This window comes from Colletotrichum jinshuiense, chromosome 10 (assembly GCF_051148585.1).
Source record: "Colletotrichum jinshuiense chromosome 10, complete sequence".
In the NCBI taxonomy this organism is placed as follows: Eukaryota; Fungi; Ascomycota; class Sordariomycetes; order Glomerellales; family Glomerellaceae; genus Colletotrichum; species Colletotrichum jinshuiense.
This window is the reverse complement of record NC_139303.1, coordinates 191,786-215,232: the sequence shown is the minus strand read 5'-3', so window position 1 is coordinate 215,232 and position 23,447 is coordinate 191,786. Positions and strand designations below refer to the sequence as shown.

At 51.2% G+C, this 23,447-nt stretch overlaps 5 protein-coding genes across 5 annotated transcripts; 2 read left to right on the top strand and 3 right to left on the bottom strand.

Moving 5' to 3' along the window:
• Positions 1–931: 931 nt before the first annotated feature.
• Positions 932–5,356, bottom strand: EsH8_X_000047 (endo-1,4-beta-xylanase; the record flags this gene model as incomplete). The annotated part of the gene is made up of 2 exons (XM_083274135.1): positions 932–2,511; positions 4,372–5,356. The coding sequence occupies 2 exons, from the start codon at positions 5,354–5,356 to the stop codon at positions 932–934; spliced, it is 2,565 nt and encodes an 854-aa protein (XP_083119527.1).
• A 2,942-nt stretch (positions 5,357–8,298) lies between these two features.
• On the top strand, positions 8,299–11,258 carry EsH8_X_000046 (glycosyltransferase; the record flags this gene model as incomplete). The annotated part of the gene is made up of 6 exons (XM_083274134.1): positions 8,299–8,506; positions 8,566–9,286; positions 9,353–9,510; positions 9,593–9,956; positions 10,043–10,393; positions 10,463–11,258. The coding sequence occupies 6 exons, from the start codon at positions 8,299–8,301 to the stop codon at positions 11,256–11,258; spliced, it is 2,598 nt and encodes an 865-aa protein (XP_083119526.1).
• A 2,855-nt stretch (positions 11,259–14,113) lies between these two features.
• EsH8_X_000045 (uncharacterized protein) lies at positions 14,114–14,442 on the bottom strand (the record flags this gene model as incomplete). The annotated part of the gene is made up of 2 exons (XM_083274133.1): positions 14,114–14,235; positions 14,307–14,442. The coding sequence occupies 2 exons, from the start codon at positions 14,440–14,442 to the stop codon at positions 14,114–14,116; spliced, it is 258 nt and encodes an 85-aa protein (XP_083119525.1).
• A 4,168-nt stretch (positions 14,443–18,610) lies between these two features.
• EsH8_X_000044 (uncharacterized protein) lies at positions 18,611–19,797 on the top strand (the record flags this gene model as incomplete). Its single annotated transcript, XM_083274132.1, has 3 exons — positions 18,611–18,624; positions 19,035–19,094; positions 19,191–19,797. 3 exons carry the CDS (start codon positions 18,611–18,613, stop codon positions 19,795–19,797), a joined length of 681 nt encoding a protein of 226 aa, XP_083119524.1.
• Positions 19,798–21,619: 1,822 nt separating this feature from the next.
• Positions 21,620–23,257, bottom strand: EsH8_X_000043 (GMC family oxidoreductase; the record flags this gene model as incomplete). The annotated part of the gene is made up of 1 exon (XM_083274131.1): positions 21,620–23,257. One exon carries the CDS (start codon positions 23,255–23,257, stop codon positions 21,620–21,622), a length of 1,638 nt encoding a protein of 545 aa, XP_083119523.1.
• Between the last annotated feature and the right edge of the window lie 190 nt (positions 23,258–23,447).

Sequence of the window (23,447 nt, the reverse complement as noted above, 5' to 3'; positions counted from 1 at the left end):
ACAATAGCAACATCAGCAGTGCTCTCGCCCTTTGGAAAATGGAAACTGGTCCTTGGACTGCCCTCGCCGTCGCCCCGATTTGCAACTTCGTACTCGGCTTAATTGTTCCCGAGACTCCGCGTGCCGCAACAGACCAAGTCGCATCCCGCGTCCTGTTGTTCAGCATGAATCAGATGCACCCGTGCAATCAGCCCGATCAACCAGGCGGGGGGTCGTCTGATTAATCAGCCCGTCTAAGCCATTGACAGACCGACCCATTTCTGACTTGATTTACACGACCAGCCCAGCCTCTTCGACAAACGGAGCTGCCACTGCGATGATCTGGACCGCTTTTCAAGAATACGACGGTGCACAACACAACACCATCTAGTAATTTTTATCATCTACTCTGTTTCTGATCTTTAAGTCTGGGTATGGAATCTAGATGGGAGAGAGGAAGAGCAAGCCCAAGGTCGAGGCTGAGGCCAGGCCTAAGACGGCGGGCCAAGGAAATATGCATTTCCGCGCAAGGACTTTGCTTGTTTTTGCCAATGAATCTTACATCTTACATGACGGCCTCTTGATCCCAGAAATCGGTTCACATCGACCTCTTCCCTGCCCAGATGTGTCTCATCGTCGCTCCTGGGGAGGGACTTTCCCGCGGCCGGGGTGAGGGTTGGGAAAGGCCAAGACGTACTTTCATTCTGGATTTGGGTCGCCCACGATTAGCCTGGGATTAGATGTCAAAGATGAATGACTTGAAGGGAGGGCTGCTCACGGTCGACTAAAATTACTAATCCAGGAAATGTTCTGTTCTGATGATTTACCGAGTCTCATTCCTGTCTATCAAGGCTATTGCGGCTATTTTCTTCTCCCGACCAAGCATATCTGCGGCTATGGCCAGCCCGCGATTATCGAAAACTCCCTACGAACTGTCATTCCACCCCAAAGTCTACATGATGCGCATGTCAAGTCCGCAGGCATTCATGTTCTCCAAGATCCACTGCATCGGGGTGGCGTAAGTGACGTCCATGGCCACAGCATTGGCAGAGTTGGCAGCAGTAATCATGCCTCCGATCCGACCCTGCACATCCCAGACGCAGGCTCCCGAGTCTCCGCCAGTGCTGAAGGCTGAGCCCAGCAGGCCATCGGCGCCGACAATGCACCACTCGTCCGAGTACACGTCGTAGTGCTGCGACGACGGGTGGCGGACTAACGACTTGACGCCGTTGGAGAGGCCCCAGGTCATGCCGGACCCATGGCCACGCTTGCCGACAATCAGCGTCGGCTCGTCTTCAGTGTTGAGCGCAGTCGGATGCTCCATCTCGGAGACGGGGAGGATGTCCTTCGCCAAGGTGATGACGCCGTCGACGTCTGGCTGCGCGAAGGGAACCATTCGCTGCTGCTCCATGAACATTTCCCGAAGGTTAATGTTACCGACGTAGACCCGGTTGCGAAGGTTAACGATGCTCTCCTGGTGTCCCTCGGGATCCAAGCTGACGAGAGCCCAGTCGGTGAGGAACGTGGTGTGAACGTCCATTCCGCGCGCGTAAACCACGCGGCCAAACTCTCGAGAGTCAACGGTCTTGCGGGACTCGAACTCGTCCAGCATTTGCTGGCTGTTGTGGACCTGAGTGTTGATGGAATCGAGACGCTCGAGCTTCGTCTCGGAATCGAGCTTGGTGCTATGCTTCACCTTGTGGGCCAGCGCAGCCAGGTCCGCGTTGTTCATCTTGATGTTGGCAAGGGTCTTGGTGAAAGAGGCCTCACCTGGCTGAATCATGGCTTGGGCGACGGTGGACGAGCTGCAAGGGAGGTACTCGTCGGTGTCGGTAGTAGGAAGGCAGATGTGGCGACAAGTGAGAGTGAACACTCCCTTTGTAGCTTTGTTGTTGTTCTGGCTGCCATGGTGGCTTTCACCGCCAGTCACATAGATGCACTTGGTGCCTTCCTTTGCCGGAGTGGCCTTGGAGGCGATGCCGGTGCCAATCTGGTCCGAGAGCTTGTGCTTGTAGTCGGAGTAGGGCTCTTGCAGAGGGCCTTGCAGCAGCTTGACGCGCATGTCCTGCGAGGTGAGGCAGTGCACCTGCGACTCCTTGACCTCGCAGGTTATGTTGTAGATGTCGTGGGAGATGAGAATTGACTGGGCTCCAGTGGCGATGGCGTGTCCCTGGGGCCAGTCTGTGGAGTTGGGCACAACCGAGATGAAGAGAACGGCTTGGAAGCCATCTTGATGGCCGAGGTAGCCGGCTCTGAGGACGTCGATGGCGGTCCAAGAGGCGCCGAGTCGCTTGAGCAATTCCAGCAGGTCAGATCGCAGGGAGCCCTGGTCAGCGCGCTGGTTCCAGAGATCGGTGATGGTGTGGCGTCCGACCGGCTTCAGAACCTTGCGGGCCTCTCCGAAGCCGTCCGAAACCGGGGGAGTCCAGGGGGACGTCGAGGAGCGGGCGACAAGTCGCGGGGCGGACGGCAGGCCGTAGTAGTAGTGGGCGCGCTCATGGTCGCTGGGGGGCTGGAGGTATCCATGACTTCCTATGACGTGGACCGACCGTTGCCAGGAGACTGAGAGAGCTCGCGCGCGTAGGGGTCAGACGACGTGGGAGGAGTTGCCAAGGAAAGGGTCGAGGCAAGAGACTGGTTTCTGAAGTGATGGGGGCGAACGGGGTTGTTTTTGTTATCTTGTTGGGCAACGATGGGGGTAGAAGAGCGAAGGTTGTCAGTGTTGAAGTGAGACAATTCAGTGGCGATGGAATGGGGACGTAATCCCTATTGATCACAGACAGAGCCACCTATCCTGTATATAGAGGGCTGTCTGCCCACTTCAGATTACTTGGCTGGTTAAGCAATATAATACGAGTTAACCTACATCCTACCTTTCAATAGTCAGGGCTGGGTGGATATTTGGGGGGTGAGCCGAAGTAAGCCATGTCGAAGGTGGAAATGGTTTCTGGTGAGGAATGAGGCAGCCAGAAAAAATAAATAAATAAAACGGGCGGTGGCACGAGTGAATTGAGCCAGAAGCGGGCACGTGAGCAGCGACGAGGGGCGAGAGGGAAAGTGTAGAGTTATCGCGTCTTCACTTCCTATTTAAGGACATTGGGACGTTTTCAGGGTGAAGGCGGTTGGGGACCTTTTACACCGAGGTGAAAAGACCGAGCGCAGATGAAAGACCAGACCGCTGACGCCTGGACCAGAAAGGTACGTATGTACCCGCTGGATGGCTACAGACCTGAGTGAATGCCTGAACCCGAAAGCCAGGAAGGCGGTGGGGTGCTGACATAAATCGTAGGCACTCGGTGAAACCCTGACGGCGGTGTAGAGCGGTGTAGAGAAGGTGAAGACAAGCTAGGCAAGTTCCCGATGTTCTTTGTAGTGTACAAGGTGGATGGTTTGGGTGCCTGAACACTACACAGGCAGGACTGGGACATGTGTCACTGTGGCCGTCAACTCTCCAGTACCATCCAAGGACGGAAACCCGCAGCAGGCTTACCAGCTACAGTCGTGTATCAAAAACCTTTAGAGCCTAGATCAAAACGCTTAGCTGACAGCGACAAGCATCACTATCACCGCTTCCATAGGAGCCGAATCCTTGGTTCAGATTCCTCATACCCTCTTGAAAGGCAGGGAGTCTGTGGGAGTCGACGCCCAATTCGGAATCTCACCTCACTATACTTGTAGGCATCTCAGCATATCTTAGACCATGAACCTGGGGTTCGCGGTGAATCCCTTTGAAACATTGCCGTCATTCTCTGTCATCTCGTCATGTGTGCGGTCTCGGAAGTAAACAAGCAAGCCAAGAAACTAATTAACACCTTGTGTCTATAGCTCGGGCAAGAAACGTGCAAGTTGAGGCTGCTGTTGACAACTTCAGCTCTTATTACTGAAGCCATTGTTTTGTAGTATAACTAGTTTCTTTGCCGCGATTGTGCTATAATGTGAATTGTCAAATGGTAGCGCTATGTAAATGGCCTATATAGGGAGCACTTAAAAGTGGATGACAGTGTTGAATAGGTGTATATACACTACTGGTTTTTTATATGCATGTGTGTTCCTATGTAAGTCTAGAATTGCCGCATGTGGATATGCGGCTGCGAAGATAATGTTGATTGTTGTCCCATTGACCAGTCAATAAGTGCAAAACAGCCTTGGTGTAACCCAACTACAATTTGTGCTTTGCAGATTTCATATTCCACTCCCATGTAATCTTTTACGCAGACCATACTGATGGCCATTCCATTCAAGATTTGCCCTCCTTTACGTAAGCGTGACCAAACCCTTGGGGCCGAGACCACAGCTGTGCAAAGGGCAATCTCTGATGGCTCCAAAGTGCTCAAACTCCCTCGGGCGCGCTGACAAAGTTTTCGAGAGCAGTGTGAGTGGCGTAGAACGCACTCTTGGCGTTGTAGTTCTCGTCGAACATCAATGGCTTCGCGCCCGGTAGCCAGGTGTAGGCGTGCTTATCAGTGAAGCCCCAGAAGCTGATGTCGGTGATCCCTGCCTCAAGAGCCTCTGCTATGACAGCGCCGTAGATGTCGGCCTGGAGTGTGGCGTTGAGCGTGTGGACATCCATTTCAGCGATCGCCACTTCCAGTCCGAGCGCTTTGTACGATTTGGCCATGTCCGCGATCACGCCCGGAGTCGGGGCCACTTCGGTGATGTGCATCTGCAGGGCAACTCCGTCGATCGGGACGCCTTTCGCTACAAGTCCGGAAACCAGATCGTAGAGTTCCTGACGCTTTCCGGGGAGTGACTCGACAAGATTCTCGTTGATGAACAGCTTGGCGTCCGGGTCGGCTGCGCGGGCGATGCGGAAGGCATCTTCGATGTAGTCAGGGCCGAGCACGTTGTAGAAGGCTGAGACATTAAGGCCGCCTCCCATCGTTGCAAGGGCTTCAGTCACGACATCCCACCGATCCATCTTGCCGTTGTACCGGTGCATGATCGCCTCGAAGTGAGCCGTCATCGCGGCACGAAACGCCGTTGGCTCAGTGATGTCGAGCAGGTAGTTGGGGTTACAGCAGGTCGATATGAGCCCGTGACCCTTGACCACCATTGCGTTTTCTTCCGCGAAGGCCACGAGGCGGTCAAGCGTGTCCCAGTTGTATTGTCCTTCCGTTGGGTTAATGAACGACCACTTCATCTCGTTCTCGGGAGAGAGGCTGTTGAATTGCTCAGCAAGGACGGTCGCGAACTGAGGATCATCGAGGTAGGTTGGATTGATCGCACCGGACCCGATTAGGATGTCCTTCTTAGCTGCATCCTCCCTTAGCGAGGTGGTTCCAGTGCTGGGGATGGCGTTGGCTCCTTCGATAGCGGCGACAAGCGCGAACGTGAGCGTTGCGGCACCAATTGCCTTAATAGTTTTGAATGATGACATGTTTTCTTGTTCCTGCTACTGAAGAGTAAGTTTCTTGTAATTGCCATCTCAACATTAGTGAGGGCTTTATATCTTTATGATAAAATCGAGTACGGGACGGTGTCACAAGGCGTGGACACACCGTACATCAGCTTGACCCCTAGAATTACATCAAAGTAGGGGCTGAGTAGTGAATAGGGAACGAGAACAAGGAATATCGCACAGGGAACGAGAAACGAGGGCGGGGATCGAGAATGGGCCAATGCTACGAGGTCGAAACAGCTGAATTAGTAACTGAACTAACATAGAAAGGTAACTAAAACAACAGGCGGTATAATTCTCAGGCTGGTGCAATTAATATTATGGCACTAGCGGGCCTGGGCAAATAAACTGCGCCACAAAGCCATTGTTTTGTTGATGGGAACTATTTCATTATCCTGTATTCTATACTACGTAGGTTCGCCACATAGCAAGTAATAGCCTCGGTCATCACATTCTAGCAAGAGAGAGACCAAGCCACCTGGCAATTTAGCTATTAATTTTCAGTTTCATTCAACATCTTTCTCCGTCAGAATCATTTGCTCCTCTTTTTCAAAGACTAGGCAGTTTCTTATCTCTCGATCTCAAGAGCTGGGGACCGAACCAAAATACGAAGAACGATATCGATTTATAGGACTTTTTGCTTCCCATCAATAATTCCCCTGAATCTAGTATGACCGATAGTGCAATTCGAGCACTGGGGACAGTTTGTCATCGATGAATCTGGCACATAGATGGGGTACTTGTGCGGGCCCTGTCAACGGCTGCTTCTCGTATCTCAAATAGCCAGTACGAAATGTCAAGGCTCAAGATGGCCAAGACCAAATGTGCGGACTCTTCTAGCAGTGTCGCCCTCGGAACCTCCGGAGATGTTGGTCAAACTCCGAAGTCCGAAAGAATGACAAGGCCCAAGAGTTATTCCGCCTACGAAACTGCGCTCATTGCTCGGTCGAGGGAAGGAAACCGTCTGTCAGCTCACACATTCAAAGCTAGTGCCATAACTGCCAAGGTCCCAACTAATTTGTTCAGAAATCCCGAGGCGGTGACTGCTCTGATCCAGGCAGCTTTTGAGAATGAAATGACCGATTTGGGATTTCTCGTTTTGCCTGAGCTTGGTTCGGCCATTACTTTTCTGCCTTCTACAGGTGTGACGTCGTGGAAGCATTCCACTATTACCAGCCTAAGTATTCAATTGAAGAACACATGTTCCTCATTTTATTCAATATTGAAAAGCGCGTCTGGATGGTGGAAGAGGATTATGAAGTCGTGTAAGCCATGATTCTGCCTACTAAGTTTGGTTAGGTGTGTTTGAGAATGCTTGTCTCATTGCGTGTTACTTGTCTTGTTTGCTTGCACCCCTGTTTCTATTGTCCTGCTTCACTATGCGACCACGCCACTTCGTGGCGCTGCCGTGCAATACGCTCGACACCCAAACGCAGTCCATCTTACCTGTCAGATCCGGAAGAGCTGCCACCAGGACTGCGCCATCCAGTAAAAGGCTTCTTCTAGCTAACGTTAGCTGATGTAAGTACTCTTAGCGTAGTGTGCCCGAGGAAAGGCCAAGGAGTCTACAATGCATAGTGACGACAATGAGTTTGTACTATTTCTACATTAATCACCTAGTGGGTCGCACTCGTTCATAGGAGCGTCAGGAACATTAACTGCCGGGGATCTACAGACAGATGCTTGTTCTAGCCAATGGCCAATCATAGAGTTAACAAGCACCCTGAAAATATGAAATGGGAACTAGACAAGGGTTATGACAAAGAAATGGATTGAAGGAACGAGGAACGAATTTGATACGAGGCGGAACGAGAGAAATGCGGGCCTCAAGCCAACTGCGACGGAGCTTAAACAACCTTAGCCCGTTAACAGCTCCAGTTCTTACACGTACCATCTACACTCACACCCAGTGAGCACAAAAAAGCTGAGACCTAACAGATCAGCAAAGTAATCCGCACTTAGAGCAGAAAAGTATAATAGTACGAATGTATTACAGTACGTGTAAGTAAGATAGAAACTTGAATTATATGTAGAGGGGTTTTACAAAAAATCATAGTGTGAAAGTGCAGGCAATCATGATCAGTCAATAGGATGCTATTCTCATTTCTATCCATTGGTGGACTAGGCAAGTAAATGTACGAAAAAGTTCCTCAGCTAGCAAACTGCAGGTAGTCATTCAACGACTTTCCCAACCAATTATAGAAGGCATTGAATCAAATCCCACGACCTATAATTATTATGAATGACTGACACCTAACTTTGCCATCTCGCTGTTTTCGGCAGCCGCTAGGTTTCATACCTTTGCCACGACAAGAAACGCATTTTTGCTCGCGCATACGCCCCGTGAAAGCTTTAATCGACGATACCAGTGATCCAGAGACATTATGGTGCGCGTGTCTTGTCAGGCACCGTGTTTCCGACATGACTCGGGCAAGGCGGAAACTGCAGTGGAGTTACACGCTGAGAGGTGTCATGGAAAAAAGTCTACCAAATCAGCAGGGATATCGGTAGTCAGTTGGGCTGTACGAGATACGATAAACGAGGTGAATCGCAACGCTAAACGCTAGATTGAAAGTGCTGATGTCAGCTGCAATAGCGAGATACGACTGCAAACAGTGTGTATGGAGACACTAGTTGGAAACTGGGCTATTCCACGTACGTCGCCGCGCACTTGTCTCATGGCTTGCCTGTTCGGACAACGGATGAGAGATAATGCGTCGATGATGGATGCTGGGTAAGGGCCCGAAACTTTATTTATCTTTATCAAAAAAGTTGCTATCCTTTTCATCTGCCTATAACTACTATTTTGCCTCGAAAATCTTCGTTTGACACGCACCGTCCCGAACTCAAATCACCAATACATATCCATCTCCAAATTACGCGCTACGTTGGGTCAATGAACTCTCGCACCATCACCTATCATGGACAATAAAAGGAAAACAATTCGGTACGAGCTTGAGGATGAACATTCGTACCTCCAGGCGGAACGTTACAATCAGGACCAGCAAACAGCAAGCGAACTTGGCCTTTCGACAATGAGCGATGAGACAACAAGTATCCCGGCCCAACCACTTACCGGGTCATATCCGATGCCCGTTGAAATGTGGGACGAAAGCGCCAAAGTCCTGAGTTAGACGCGAATCACATTTCTGATGGAAGAACTCAGCTGACCATGATAACGGCTTTAGGCGATGGCCGTGTGGAAATTGACTGTGATTCCAAACTGGCACGCGCCATATCCCTCATGTACCCGCCGAAACCGAATATTTATGAAACCCCATCGCCCGAATCAGCACCTACCGATAATGGCTTGCCCATATACGACGAAGTTCTAAGTCAAGACGGCAAGTCGTTCCCTCTTAGACTCAACATAGTGATACAAGTGGTGGGCAGCCGTGGGGATGTGCAGCCGTTTGTCGCGTTGGGGAGCGAGCTTCAGCGACGCGGCCACCGAGTCCGATTGGCCACACACGATCTCTTCGATGGTTTTGTTCGGGAATCTGGCCTTGAATATTACCCGGTTGGCGGTGATCCAGCGGCGTTAATGGCTTACATGGTAAAAAATCCTGGCCTAATTCCCAGCTTGAAGAGTATTCAGGCTGGCGAAATCCAACAAAAGCGCGAAATGATTGAGGAAATGCTAGAAGGATTTTGGGGCTCTTGCATACGACCAGACACACAGACGAATAAGCCCTTTGTGGCTGATGCAATCATCGCCAATCCCCCCAGCTTTGCACATGTCCACTGTGCCCAAGCCCTTGGGATACCAGTGCACTTGATGTTTACAATGCCATGGACCAGCACTGCGGCGTTCCCGCACCCACTCGCAAACCTCAAAAACGTTGGGCCCGAACCTGCTCTGTCAAACTACATTTCTTACGGCATTGTAGACTACCTGACCTGGCAAGGGTATGTATCACAATCAAATTTTGAACTATAGGCGGCATCGGACAAGGTCTAAGTGTGGATTTCTAGGTTGGGCGACGTGGTGAACAAGTGGCGCAAGACTCTCGACTTGGAGGATGTGGCAATGTTCGACGGACCGAAGCTCGCAGAAGCATTAAAGATCCCGTTTACCTATTGCTGGTCTCCGTCCTTAGTCCCAAAACCGACCGACTGGGCCGGTCACATTGGTGAGTCTACACCGAAGACCAACCAACCACATCCCCAGCCAATGCCCTGCCCGTTCCGAGCTGCTACTAACTGCAGCCATAGATGTGTGCGGATTCTTCTTCCGCGAGGCCCCGGCTTACACACCACCTGAGGACTTAGCCAACTTCCTCTCCAATGGTCCCCCCCCGGTATACATAGGGTTTGGCAGCATTGTTCTTGACGATCCGGGCCGGATGATTAAAACCATCGTCGGCGCAGTTCATGAGACCAAAGTACGCGCCATCATCTCCAAAGGCTGGTCCGACCTGGCTGGCTCGGAAGATGAGTCCATATACTGGATCGGAGACTGTCCGCACGAGTGGCTTTTCCAGCATGTAGCTGCAGTTGTACACCATGGAGGAGCAGGTACCACTGCCTGTGGCTTGCGGAATGGAAAGCCGACCACAATTGTCCCATTCTTTGGAGAGTAAGTTCTCCGCTCATCGAACTATGCCTGCGTTCTTCCTTCCAGTGACGTACAAAGGGAAAATAGAAGCTGATGTTAAGCTACAGTCAACCATTCTGGGGCGACATGGTCGCAAACGCGGGTGCTGGTCCCAAGCCCATACGTCAACATCACCTGAATGTGGCGAATCTTGCCGACGCAATCAGATATTGCCTTTCGCCCCGTGCAGTATCCGCGGCACAGTCTATAGCCGCGCAGATGGAGTCTGAGGACGGCGTCAAAGCCGCTGTTGACTCGTGGCACAGACAGCTACCCTTGAAACGCATGCAGTGCGACCTGATCCCGAGCCAGCCTGCGGCATGGGTCTGCACCAAGTCCAAAAAGCCCACCAAGTTATCAAAGATAGCTGCCGAAATGTTGCTGTCCCAGAGTAAAATGAAACCCAAGCATTGCTCCTTGTTAGTAATGCCCTTTGATTCCCCAATTCAAGCCAGCAATCTGATAGACTGACTCAATGTCACAAACAGGTACCAGAGCAACCCTATCACGATGGACGTAACCCGTTGGGATCCCGTTTCCGGAGGGGCCTCTGCGGTTATGGCCACTGCGGTCGATATGACCGGGTCTATTACGGGCATGGTGACCAAGCCGATTGAAGAATACAGGGACGAGCAACGGCGGCGTGCGCGAGACCACGAACTACAAAGTCGCGGTCTTGCTGCAGTTTCCGACGAGCGCAGCTCGGCAGCATCTGTGAAGAGTAGTGAGAGTAGCACGGAGAAGCGACCTTCGCTGGCTGGTAAAATGGCAGGCGCTTCAGCAAAGAGTATCGGTCTCTTGGGGCCAAGTGCCGCCAAGGGGATGCTCGTAGATATTCCCCTTGCCCTGACCGAAGGCCTCAGAGCTGTTCCGAAGCATTTTGGCACAGAAGTACGCACACATGGGCCCGTTACTGATGCCAAGAGTGGCGCTGTGGTGGCTAGTAAGACTTTTGTCTGGGGCTTCGTGGACGGCTTGAGCGACCTTGTGATGCAGCCTGTCAAGGGGGCCTCGGAAGAGGGTGCCATCGGCGCTGCGAAAGGTCTTGGTAAGGGCGCTGTGAGTCTTGTAGCGAAAAGCGGTGCAGGCATGTTTGGGTTGTTTGCGTACCCTAGCGCTGGTATCGCAAAAAGTCTGAGGTCGGCGGTGTACAGCGGGACGCGTAAGACAATAGCTAACGAAAAGCACGGCGAGGGACAGTGGTTACTCGATTGCAACGCGGCGTCGCAGGTGGACGTTGGGGAAGTACTTGGGAGTTTTGAACGTTTACGACAACTCAAATAAGTGCATTTGATGCCAGGTGTATCGTTGTTTTAGTTCAAAATGTCACTTGATTGATCAGCTAATGGTTTGTTCGGTAACTCGAATAAGCCTCGAGCCGAATGCTAGTGCCATATGTATGGCCTGCGCGAAGAAGCACGTACGGGTGGATAGTCTCACCCATAAAGCCATTATTGGGGCTGGGCAGGATCAGATTCACTAGGCCCCTATTACTAGACCAAAGAGGTGGCCACCACGTAGATATACGAGAATTCAACATACACAGATCCACTCAGCATGATCGATACAACGAGCCATTGGTGTCCAGACAACCTATGTGACACTCAACTCACCTAAAACAGATGCATCATTTTTTTTGGAAAGAAAGGATTGTAAAAGAGATTGACGATGATGACAGGCACTCCTAATCGCTCCTGATGAACGAATCATTTAGGGAGTAGCGCACTGCATGAACACCTTTTGCTACCAAGGGACGGGATCTTGACAGAAAACCAGCTTCCTGGGATGGGAGTTCAGAGAAACGGTGCTGTGGGGAATCAGATGGCAATTCCTCCATACCTCGTTTATCGTTTCTCGTATTTCTACGCATGTGGCAGCGGTGGCTCGTTCTTGAAGGTGGAGCCTTGAGACATTCTCCAACTCGTACACTTAACCCTTCTACTCCCCAAGTGACCCCGCCTTGCCATCCATCGTATTTCGTTCTTCATTCTCATTCTCGGGTAGCCGAATAATCATATTTTTTGTCCCCTCTCAACAACATACTATTCAACATCATGGTCTCATCGCCAACAGGTATAGCAGAAGCACCGATCCCATACAGACGCCGCCACCACAAAAAATCGCGAACGGGATGTTTTGAGTGCAGAAGGCGTAGAGTCAAGGTACGATTTCTGTTCTGACGACTAGTCCTTCTCAGGCCTGTACTTTTTCTTGTATTGTGTTATTCTCTGCCGTGCGTTGGTCGTCCCAGCTCCTTTCATTCAAATTCCGGCTCGCTCCAGGGATCCACGCTGTTGCTAGCGCGAAGCAAGTTTTCCTAGCTGCTGCCGTGAAAAATGTCACTAAACCCTATTTCCAGTGTCCAGAAGACAAGCCGAGATGTAGATGTTGTGTTCGGCAAGGTGCCGCTTGCCACTATCCGGTATCTACAGCTCCCGACTGCTATCCAACTCCGACCGCAGACAGTCCTACGACAGAGGTCAGCCCATTACAGTCAGTAGTCGAACCAGCCGTGTCGACTGTGCTTTCCTACTCGTCGCCGCCCAACCTTGTTGAAACCCCTTGCGAAGCCATAGAGTTTACATTGGAAGACATGTCTCTACTCCACCACTGGACTGTTTCGACAAGTCTAAGCATCACGAAGTTTCCAAGCGCCGACTACTTCTGGCAGAAAGTTTTACCACAAATAGCCTTTAAGCACCCATTCGTGATGCACGGAATTCTCAGCTTGACATCTCTGCATCTTGCGCACCTCGGTCTAGGCGACAAAAGACGCCATGTGTCAGAGGCAGCCAGCCGCCACAACCAAGCGCTGCAAGGGCTCACGACAGCCATGGCAAACATTTCAGATGACAATAGCAAAGCACTATTCGTAAGTGCGACCATCAATGTCGTCTACGTTTTTGGCATGTACGGAGACCTTTACGATAACCGCGATGCCGATCAAAGTCATTCCGCTCATATTACTCGAATACTTGGTGCGGAATGGATACCAATGATCCGCGGTTTAGAAGCTGTACTGAGCCCAATATACGACACCTTGCGGTTCGGAAGTTTGGGTCCGCTTCTAGACTTAGGGATCTGGGACGCCTTAAATCCTGACCTTGAGCCAGTAGCCGGAGACGAGCAACTGCAAAGACTTCGGACCATATGGGTCGATCATTCTGATCACGAGTTGTACGACCAGTCTCTGCACCTTCTAAGGAAGTGTCACGCCTTCATGGCTCAGTTTTCGGCACCAGATGAAGACTCGAATGTAGAACTAGCCTCTTACAACAGAACCTGGTCTGGCCCTCTGATGTGGTTGCATTTTGTTCCGGAAGACTTCCTTTTGAGACTACGTCAGCGACAACCGCCGGCTCTGGTGATATTTGCTCACCTTGGAGTTCTTCTTCATACCCTAGATGACATTTGGCTCTTTAAAGGATGGAGTAGAAACATCGTTATGGTAGTGGATGAATTGTTAGGTGAATACTGGGAGCTGTGGATGCAATGGCCAAAAGAAGTTGTGACCGTAAGTTGTTGACTTTTGTTTGGAATTTCTGTCTTCAACTTACTATAAAAGCACCATCCATCAGAACAAGAAGACACCTTTACCCACTGGCCAAAATGCCGTTACGTCGTAGTCTCCGGTTGCTATTTTTACAGCTCAAGAAGAGATCTCTAATCTTGGATTGCCTAGATTTGGCATCGCCCCGATTTCGTGTACTTAATCAAAGAAGCCGAGATAACTTATATTCGTAGTTGAAAACATTCTAAATGAGACACAGGCATAAAATGATTTGGAAACGGGGACAAGGTAGCCGGGCTGAGTCCTAAAACAGGTCTACTGTTGGATTACTCAGCCAGAATACAGGGAGCTGGCCAGCAGCAGCAGCGGAACCCGGAGGTCCAACCTCCGGGCTGCCAATAGTGGTATCTACACTACTGCTGCTGCTGCCAACCTACCTACTCTTCTAAACACAAGATATACAGAAGAATACAGTACCAGTTTGATACTTTGATTACGTTCGATTACTCCCGTACGGGTAACCTGTGATTCCAACATCTACCCTACCGTGAACTAGGAATCTAAACATGCAACAAGTCCTCTACGACTCATTCCACTCTACGTTCTGACCAAAGTCTTTCACTGAATTTTACTCAATCCTCTCCTCAATCATACCTCGAAGCTTCAATGCCGAATCCTTGGGCGTCCTCTCTAGTGAGTTGTAGTCTGTAAAGGTCACCCCAAACCTAGGACCGTAACCTTCGGTCCATTCTAGCAGCAATATTAGCATATGGAAAAGTGCGAGATCGAAATTGACCTCCATGGAGTGGAAGGAAAATCACCTAGGTTATCCATCAAAGACCAGGCAAAGTACCCCAAAATCTTGGCCCCATCCTGTCCTGCCTCAATAATAGCATCCAGGTGGGCCGTAAAATATTTTTGTCGGAACTCATCCTTGACAGACTCTTCTCTGGTCATTTTCTCCTCGCCGGGGCAGGCTCTCTCCAAGACTTTCTAAGCAACTTTTGTTCAGCTAATCACCACATACGACCATACCCATTGGAGAATTCGGGATCCCGTCCGCTCTCCCATAGACAAGCCAATGAGGGCCGGATTAGTAGTTGGGTCGGTGACGACCAGCGAATACCTGGTGTTGTATGTTTTTATTTCTTTTGCCTTGTTTAGGTTACCCCAATAAACCGAAGTTGCTGCACATCAAGCGAGGCTCTGCGAGCACTCATGCAGGTCTCGATAGCTGCCAATTCGGCTCCAGACAGGGCTACTACGGCCACCACAACGGCCCTGATCGTCTCCTCTACGGATGCTCCAGTCCATCCGCCTGCTGTGGAGTTCCGTCTTGCTGCATCGTGATGTTGGAATGGAAGATGGGGCAGGTATTCGAAATGGGTGAGGTAGTACAAGGGACCACGGCGGTGTTTTAGGGTCTGCCCTTTGAGAAATACCCTCGAAAAAAATGGAATCGCGCATTATTTGCAATACATTTCACCATTCCCATTCATTACACCCATATTATATGTAGACGAAAATTTTTGCAGCAATTCGTTAAGACTCGGTGGTGGGCCGAGACTACCCGGAACTGTTTGCATGACACAATCTAGGTTGCGCGTCCAACCAGCACTAATCCATTTGGCCTCGACCTCAGATATTCTCAAACCAACGGTGGGTAGTTGGGCCTTCCAACTCGGATTCAATGGGGAACAAGCTCTATTGGACGTTTCTGGGCTCAGCTCAGTTGTTTTCTCAAGGTCTGAAGCTTCGAGAACACCCAGCCTCAACGGGAACTGTGGAACTGAGCAGCGGAGTGGGGCCGTCCAGCTAAAAGCGGGATACGGTGCATGTGAATGGGTTGTGCGTACGGACGTATCTACTCGCCTTTTTTGACTTCTCGTCTCCGACTTCCAAAACACCCACACACCGACCAAACTCCTAGCACTTATGGCCGTGCCAATTCGCATCCGGTCATCAGTGAACAGTCAGCCTGGCCTGATTCACCAAGACCCGTACCCGCCGGTGCTACATGTTAGGAAATTGGGGTCTGCGATAATGGGCGCAATTTCTTGCTCGGCTGTACCAAACAACACGCATGTGTTCATAAAACTGTCAATGGTAACTAATTAATAGATTAAACCACGATTTACGGCTTTTTTCTCGCATTTCCTGAGGTTTTCTGCTATCAAGACGCGAGATAATTGCATCAACCCATGCATCCATAATGCACTTCCTTGACGCCATTCATTCCCAGACCACTGCGATACCACCTCGTAGGTCGACTTCGTCAGCCCCATGGCTCCACCACACAAAGAGTGGGCCGGGGTTCCCAAGGTCCTTGTGGTGCCACATTCCCAGTTGAGCAGGGAGTCGGGAACGTATGACGGTTGGTTAATCAACCCCTGATGGAGCCATTTCCATAGTTCATTCTGGGGCTTTTTGCCCTTGGCGACTGGGCATGCCTGTGCCCCAGGTCCAGTCACCTTGTGATCGCCTCGTAGGAGTTGAAATCATACGTAAAGGCAGTCGGCCAGTTGTGCCCTTGGCCATGAGTCGATTGAACTGGAATATCCGGGTCGGTAGTGCTTCTAGATCTACTACGCTCAAAACTCCGGTCAGAAGGGTTTCGAGCGTGCTTCCCAGAACGCCTAGGCTAGAGACTCGCATAATCTCATGTGCAGCTACACCTGCAGGCATGGTTACTGCCCTCCTTGTCTTTGAAGAAGGGCTCAGCTTTCGAGAATTCCCCCATTGGTAACCTCATCGGTTACCCGCAGGCCCTAGCATGACTTGCGACTACTTTGGTCTGTGCAATTTTTCCTGTGATTACAGATTGTGTCCCGCCCCAAACTGTTTCCCAGATCCAAGTCTTGAAGGGAAGGGCCTGGTACCAGTTGAAGGCCCCAAGCCCGAAACGGCAATGAAGTCGACGATTACCAGAACGACGACCTTATTTGGATTGAATCCAATGTCTGGAAAGACTATGAGCCCAAAGTGACTTGCAGCCCTCCATGCACCCCGGGCTACACCCCTGGCTCAATCGAATACCGGATCATCATTACATCCGAAAGACCTTAACGTTCTCGTCCGTTAGTTGCCATCAGCGAGTACGAAATATCTACAATTGAGAGGTCTACCCCATTCATTACAATCAAGCCAGTCCTAAGCAGCAACAAGAAATGGAAATCCGTCACGAATACCGAGGACGGTACAGCTCGAGTTATCCAACCAACAAATCCATGTCCGCCGCCCCCAGGCCCTGCCGCCACCTTCCAAATTCTCAGACGCTGTTATCGTCATCAGTGTCACGCCAGGCCTGGCGTCAAGAAATGCGCGTTTGCATGTTTGAGATACTCGATTCCCCCGACAGCGGAAAATCAGTCTGACTAGAATAGCAGCTAGGACCCTCAGGGCGGGGATGCTGATTCTGATTAAGACGAAAACAACATATGAATGATGATGAGGACGATGGTGAAGGTAACTGTGGGAGTGGAGGTGGAAATGACGGCGGCGGCAGCAATCTTCCTACTTCCGTCAACACTCTAAACCCGTCGGAGAACGTGAAGGATTACTACGGCAGCGATCATGTCGTCGGTCGTAACACCTTGACCTCTGCTGCTGATTAATTTTGCGAGAGGGTCACAAGAGAGAACTCAACTCCCCTTTGAAGTGGCTCGTTTTTCGAGTATAGTGCGGCATTCACTGCTATCATTCCTTTCGAGGATGTTATATTTAGCTGACCACGTTTGACTGGATACTTCCATCCTGGCTTAAGACGCTCCAATGCAACAGGGTGGAAATAGAACATCTCCCACGTTTTAGTGGCCTTATCTCCTCCAGTCTGGTGGGCGGCTATACGACCATGTAAGTGGCTTTCGGGATTTCATCGACGCGCCGTGCTGTGCCTTCTGACACGAGCCTCGGTAAAATTAGATCGATGACGGCAGGCGGGATGGTCCAAGTGGGTGCGCGGCGGCTTGTTGGAACGGACAGCACAGGCGCCAGGACCAGCCGGGCGGTTGGCTGCGTATACATATGCATTGCCATGTTAAACAAGGTGTCCGCCCAACCGAGCACACATTTGGTTGTTGATTCAGATTCTTCGCGCTCGCAATTATTCAAAGGGGGTACGCAACCTTCCCTTACCGTCAACCCGTCGCCTCTTCTGCCACATGTCACATTGCATTCCCATTGGCCTCAGCATCCCGTCGGATTTTGCATTACTAGATTGGCACATTTCTAATGGCGGACATGGTTCGCAAGGAACGTCATTCATTGATGATTCTCCCAGTTGGTCGGAGTCCGCATGCTTATTGCAGCTCTGGATGCGCCCGGGTTATGATCCCTGCCGCCAAACACCTTTGACCCTTGGCGACACCATCTGTTGGTGCTGGGGCGATGACCTTTTGCAACCACCAGACGAACCAACAGGCGGCTGGGTGTGACGGTTGGATGACACACGCGGAAGCAAGGCGTCAAGGCTTGATGCGTCTGGAATGGTTTGAGATAGACACGTCCGAAATTAAGAGAGGGAAATTGGGAAACGACGAGGGTTTGCAACTCCACCATGGGTAGAGACGCCGCATCAACCACCTCACTGTCTTACCTGGCCGTCGGAGCTCATGTAGACTGTGTTTCTATATCTGCTTGGCATGTTGGTCGGTTACTGGGTCTCTATCCAACCGCGCAAATCCCAGCCCAAGCCGCCAATGCTTCATCGACGTGATACATCTCCATAGACATGTTGGGCTTGAAGACGTTGGTCGGTAAGCAAGCAAACAAACCAACATGCATTGTGCATCGTGCATGAAGTTTCCCATGTGTGGTGCCCAATTAATGCACAAGATATGTTGGTTGTGCGCATTCCAAGTCACTTTCAGAATGAGGTTTTCCTATTTCGACCTCTTGTTGAGTTTCAAATTCATACGAGAAATAGGCTGTGTTTTCTTGCTGCTTTCCTCTTCTATTCTTCTCCGCCCATCTCCTTTTATCCTCTTAATCCCGTTATATTTCACCCCTTTCTCTTCCATCTTCGCTCCTTCCGCCACACTTCGCCACTTGGCGATACTCAACCACCGTTTCATTCCATTCCACACGCAGCCTCGATAGATTCTTCTGCAGAACCGCATAGCCCGTTATGCCTAGGCAGAAGTACGTTTTCTTCCTGCACTCCGCACTGCTTCAATATTCCTTAACTTAACTGATGTTCATCGTCATCATGCAGTTTTCCTGTCCGAGATTGCCTCCATCTTCAGCGCTGCCCTGTCCAATGTCTTCGGACGGGGAAACTGGTAGTAGTATCCTCCCTTTGATGACACCAGTCCATCGGACTCTCTTGCTGACATCGTGGGTTTTGTGATACACAGGAAACATGCGATATCGAACACAAGTGCTACGAGCTCTGTGATGAAAGGCTTGTCGTGAGTCCCAAGATATCCCCAGGCCACAAGCTCCTCCACGTCGGGGCGGGGAGTGGTATTTGGGCACTTCAGGTAGCCGAGTACGTCTCAAATATTTACTGCTTATTGCATTTGAACCAACACTGATGAGTTTTACGGAAGGACCTTGGGAAATGGTACCACTATCGATGGACTCGACCCTTGCTGGGCGCAGCTCGAGGAGTAAGTCGAAAGTGTCTTTCGCCGCAGCCCATGGCAGAGTCTGTCAAATGCCATGCCGGCGGCAGCTATTCCGACCCGAGCTCATTAATATCTCAGGCCCCACCCCAACGTTACCTTCCATCAGACTGCACTCGACGGCCCGTGGAAGCTGAATGGGAACTCGTATGATCTGATTCGCATCACGCCCCGTCCTGGACTTATCCGCGACCCTGCTGGAATTCTCAGACAGGCGCACCAGTATCTGAGGCTGGGTGGCTCCATCGAATGGATAGAAATGAATTGGCTCCCGCAGACCGACGATGGCACCCTATCCCCCGACTCAAAGATGGCTGAGTTGTGTCGCCGGTTCCGGCTGGCAACGATCGAGCCCAAAGCTCGCCCGCAACAAGTTGGCGGTACTGTGAGAGAGCTATATACAGCCGGGTTCGTCGGCGTAAGTGAGGAGGTGATGCGTTGGCCCACCAACCCGTGGCCAGAAATCCGGCGCAACGTGGAGATGAGCCATTTCTCCAGGTTCTCGAACTTTTATCTTCATCACTTCTTCACGCATGTAATGAAACAGATGCTGCTACTACAAGGGGTACAGAATGGGGAGGTCGACGGCCTGGTGGACGGTGCCGTAAATGAGCTGTGCAGCATCAAGATCCACGCCTTTTTCAACTTGTGCATTTCCCTTGTTCCCTTGGATGAAATAGTACGCTAATTTTGAGCCATAGGGTCATTATCACGGCACATAAGGATCAGACGGACTTGCTGAAGCTTGATCGAGTTTGATGTAGGTTTTGTCGATGGAGCGACAATGCGGCTTATGATGGGAAAGCGAACGATGGCATGGCTCGCGGTAACATTTCTGTACTTCTATTGTTCGTACCTAGTTGAATATAAGGTTTTGTTCGGTTGCTGGTTTGTCACCTTGCTTGGGTCTATGGATCTGCAAATGACTACCCTTCTAACTTAAGGTTGAGGGGTGGATATAACGCTGTTGGTCCTCGTGTACCGATCTCATGCACCAGCGTTCCTCATGATTGGGTGAGATGGGCTCGCTGTCTGGAGGTCAGGTTTGACTTGCATCGTGCCATTGTTGCTTCTTCTTTTCTCGTCTCCCGCTCCGTATTTCACGCCTGTTTCTGCGCTCTCAATCTAAAAAACCAACGTCACTATCCCGTTGTGGCTCGTTCTAGGACTTGGCCGTAAGCCTGCATCAAAGCGCCAGCGGCCATACAATGAATGACCCTGCTCGCCCTCGGCCATCTTATTTTCCCCACACGCGCGGTGCTATTATTGACATTTTCCAACATTACCTCGGTTAACAGTTTGGATTTGAACTCAGTTTTTTGAGACTCAATCTTGATGGATCTTGTGTTATTGAGTTTAGTCTCGAAGGACTTGGTCTCACAAATCCAGTCTCACAGTAATTAGTTTTCAGAGACCTCTCGATCATTATCTCTGGCACTTCAGCTCGTTTCAGGTCTCTGCTCAACTTTTCGGCCAGAAGTGCGCGTTCCCTGTTGATTGATACTTGGCTGAAATGTTCGAGACTCGCCAAAGTCGGTCTCAGGCAATAGTTGCGAAGTACCTCAGGCAATCCAGGTCAGCGGCGGCGGGTGGATAAGGAATTACATAAGCCAAGGGCTAAGGAGTGTTATTCTGCAGTCGGAAAAACGACAGTAAAATTTACATAAGTGCAAGCATGGCATGTGAATGGGCCAGCTTGGGCCCCACCTACCAACCAAAGGCAGATACGGTGTGTTACATAAGCCATCGCTCGGATACTCAGCGCAACCACGCGTATTTTATTCTTAGAGAAATTAAGCGCATTGATACTGTTGGATTACCCAGCCAGAATACGGGCAGGCGGTCAGCCCGCGGGAAGCGGCAGCAGTCGGGACCGGAGATTCTGCCTCCGGGCCGCCCGGCGATATCTTCACATCTGCTGCTTCCGCTGGCTGCCTCTCTTTTCTTTCTTCTGCACACATCTACAGAATACAGTACCAGTTTTGCTCTTCGTTCGATTTACCACCCGTACGGGTATCCTGTGATACCAACAGATACCATTTTCACAGGTCGCCACGCAGGAGATCAAACACAACGTAGAGTTCCGAACGAACAACTCCAAATCCATTAATACTTCAAGGCTGCAACACGCGAGAGAAGTGTATTAAAAGAAGAAATTGACATTAAAAAAGTTCTGCATATATTCAAGGGGCTCCTTCGTAGTATGTCTCAAGTAACTATTTTGAGTGTGTCTGTTGGACGGAGTCTGGGATCTCGTCTGCAGAAGCGGGAGTCCAGCAATGGATGGCGTAATCTTCAGATGACGAGACGCATCATGACCGGTCCACTCAAACAGGAAGAGAAAGAATCATGAAGCTCACTTATCGAATTCCGGTGTCCTTACCCCTTGGATAGGCAAGCCTTGAGCATGAAAAACCCCTCGACTTGTTGTCCCGTAACTTGCAAAGGCGCCATCGATGAATGCCTGGTTCGTCCGCCATCTCCTCATCAGCAATAGATGGATGAAATGACTACAGGTTCGCATGCCATCCTGGTCCCCGCCAGCCATCCTCGGCGGCAATGAGTTCCGCGGCTCGCTCGCCCACCGCCAACACGGTGAGCATGGGGTTGATTGTGGGAATTTCGGGAAAGACACCAGCGTCCGCGATGCGCAGCGCACTCAAACCGCGGACCCTGAGCTGCGGGTCCACAACAGCCATTTCGTCCCTAGTGATGTCGCCCATCTTGGTGGTTCCACACGGGTGGTAGACCGTATGGTGCACGCTGCGGGCGTACTTGCTGATGTCCTCGTCAGTCTGGATTGCCGGGCCGGGTGCCACCTCGCGTTTGAGCCATTCTTTGAACGGGCTTTGCTGGGCAATTTTACGGGCCGCCTTTAGTCCCCAAGTCATGGTTGCGGCATCGTATCCGTCGGGGTCAGAGAAGTACTGGAAATCGAGGGCCGGCTTCACGACAGGGTCGGACGACGTGAGATAAACCCGCCCGCGCGAATGAGGGCGAGGAATGTTCGGCGTCATACAGAAGACGTACGGATCGGGAATGTACTCAAACCCAGCTCGTTCGGTGTGATGGGAGTAGGGAGCTTGATAACAATGCATCATCAAGTCCGCGACCTCACCATCCTTGTCGGCGGCATCAACTGGCTCTCGCCGCAGGAAAAGCCCGGCATCGGAATTCATGGTGGTTTGGTTTGCCGGGACCGGTCGGTTGAGCTCCCACATGATGATGCCTTCCGGGTGATCCTGAAGATTCTCTCCGACGCCGGGAATGTCTTTCACGACCTCGATCCCTAGGCCCTCTAGCTGACTCTTGGGGCCGAGGCCGGAGAGGAGCATGAGGCGCGGAGTGTCGATGGCACCAGCGCAAAGAATAATCTCCTTCCGAGGGACGACGAGGTGTTGGCTGCCCGACTTGAGAGAAATGTTGAGACTAACCGCCACATCCTTCTCAATGTTGATTTTGGAAACATGAGCTTCGGTCAAAATGGTCAGGTTCGGGCGTCGTTCTTCTCCGCGGATGATGGGGTGGATGTAAGCGACCGAGGCGCTGCTCCGTTGGTGGGTCTCGGGATTATACGAAATGTTGAAGAAGCCGACGCCTTGGTGCAGTTGGCCTTTATCGAGGATCTCGGCGTTGAAGTCCTGGATAACGGGGATGTCCATTGCCATGGAGCAAGACCGCACCCAATCCTTGGTCAGCTGATTGCGATGGCGGTTGTGCACAGGCTGGTACTGGTTGCGTAGCCGATCAACGTGACGCATCATGGTCGCCCAATCCCAGCCGCGACAGCCCTGAGCAACCCATCGTTCCATGTCGTACCGGAACGGACGAAAGGCAATCATGGTATTGTGGGAAGAGCACCCGCCCAAAACCTTTGCGCGCGAATGGCGGATGTGGCTGTTCCCATTGGGCTGTTCCGTCGTGCCGTAGTCGTAGTCGAGGTCACCGCCGAGACAGCTCAGCCACTCCTTGAGATTCTGCACGTTGGGGATGTTGTAATCGCTCGGACCGGCTTCGATTATGAGCACACGACGCTCGGGGAGACACTGGGCGAGCCGGGCGCCCAGGACACATCCGGCAGTCCCTCCGCCGACGATAACGTAATCATAGGACCTGTCTGATCCTGCTGGAAGGGCAGTGGTCGTCATGATGGCGGTGTTGGCTGCTGGGCGTTTTCCTCTCTTTTGTTCTGGACCGTGCGAGCAGGGTCGGTGGTCTGGAGGGTGAACAGAAATCGGGTACTCACACCATCCCAAGGTGGCAGCGAGGCTTATTATGTAGAACGGACACAAAGCTTGGCAACCCAGAATACCCGTCGGGTATGTCGGCTCGCGCTCA